Raw genomic sequence first — 528 nt, 5'->3', positions numbered from 1 at the left:
AAGAAACTGTAAGATTGGCAACTACAAAGGGCTAAAAACTGAAAGAATAAAAGAAAATAATATTGTAATGGTGATCTACCTCTGTTGTCTTTGAGGGAGAAGTTGTGGTTGTGGGTGACTTCTGGAGCCAGGCTGAATGTGAAGTGTTGTCTGTGAGCCATCTCATCTTTGTCCACTGCACTTACTGTTTCAATAACCTTAGACACACACACACAGAAACACAAATCAGAAAGAAAAATACAGTTTGTGGGTATTTTATGTTTGTTTACCATAATCCGTCAATTTATGTGCATACATACATGCAGTTCTACACTTAAACATGCATGCACAAACGCACACACTCTCACACAGACACACGTACCTTCCCGGGCGCAACAGTTTCACACATGAGGACTTCGTTGTTGGTGGCGAACTCTGGGGCGTTGTCATTTACGTCTTTCACTTTAATGTTTACACGCACTTTGGTGTCTTGGTGGTGGCCTCCTACACACACACACACACACACACACACACACACACACACACACA

At 42.2% G+C, this 528-nt stretch overlaps 1 protein-coding gene across 1 annotated transcript in view; it reads right to left on the bottom strand.

The window, feature by feature from the left end:
- Positions 1–528, bottom strand: part of cdh11 (cadherin 11, type 2, OB-cadherin (osteoblast)) — a 93,684-nt gene that overhangs the window by 6,102 nt on the left and 87,054 nt on the right. Inside the window, exons 12-13 of the mRNA XM_032540822.1 lie at positions 362–483; positions 80–197 (exon numbers count right to left, since the gene is read on the bottom strand). Coding sequence (XP_032396713.1) covers positions 80–197; positions 362–483 — 240 coding nt within the window. The remainder of the gene's footprint in view (positions 1–79; positions 198–361; positions 484–528) is intronic.

The sequence above is a fragment of the Etheostoma spectabile genome, chromosome 17, assembly GCF_008692095.1.
Source record: "Etheostoma spectabile isolate EspeVRDwgs_2016 chromosome 17, UIUC_Espe_1.0, whole genome shotgun sequence".
Lineage (NCBI taxonomy): Eukaryota > Metazoa > Chordata > Actinopteri > Perciformes > Percidae > Etheostoma > Etheostoma spectabile.
Note: the sequence above shows the minus strand (reverse complement) of the source record. Positions and strands in the feature narration are given on the sequence as shown.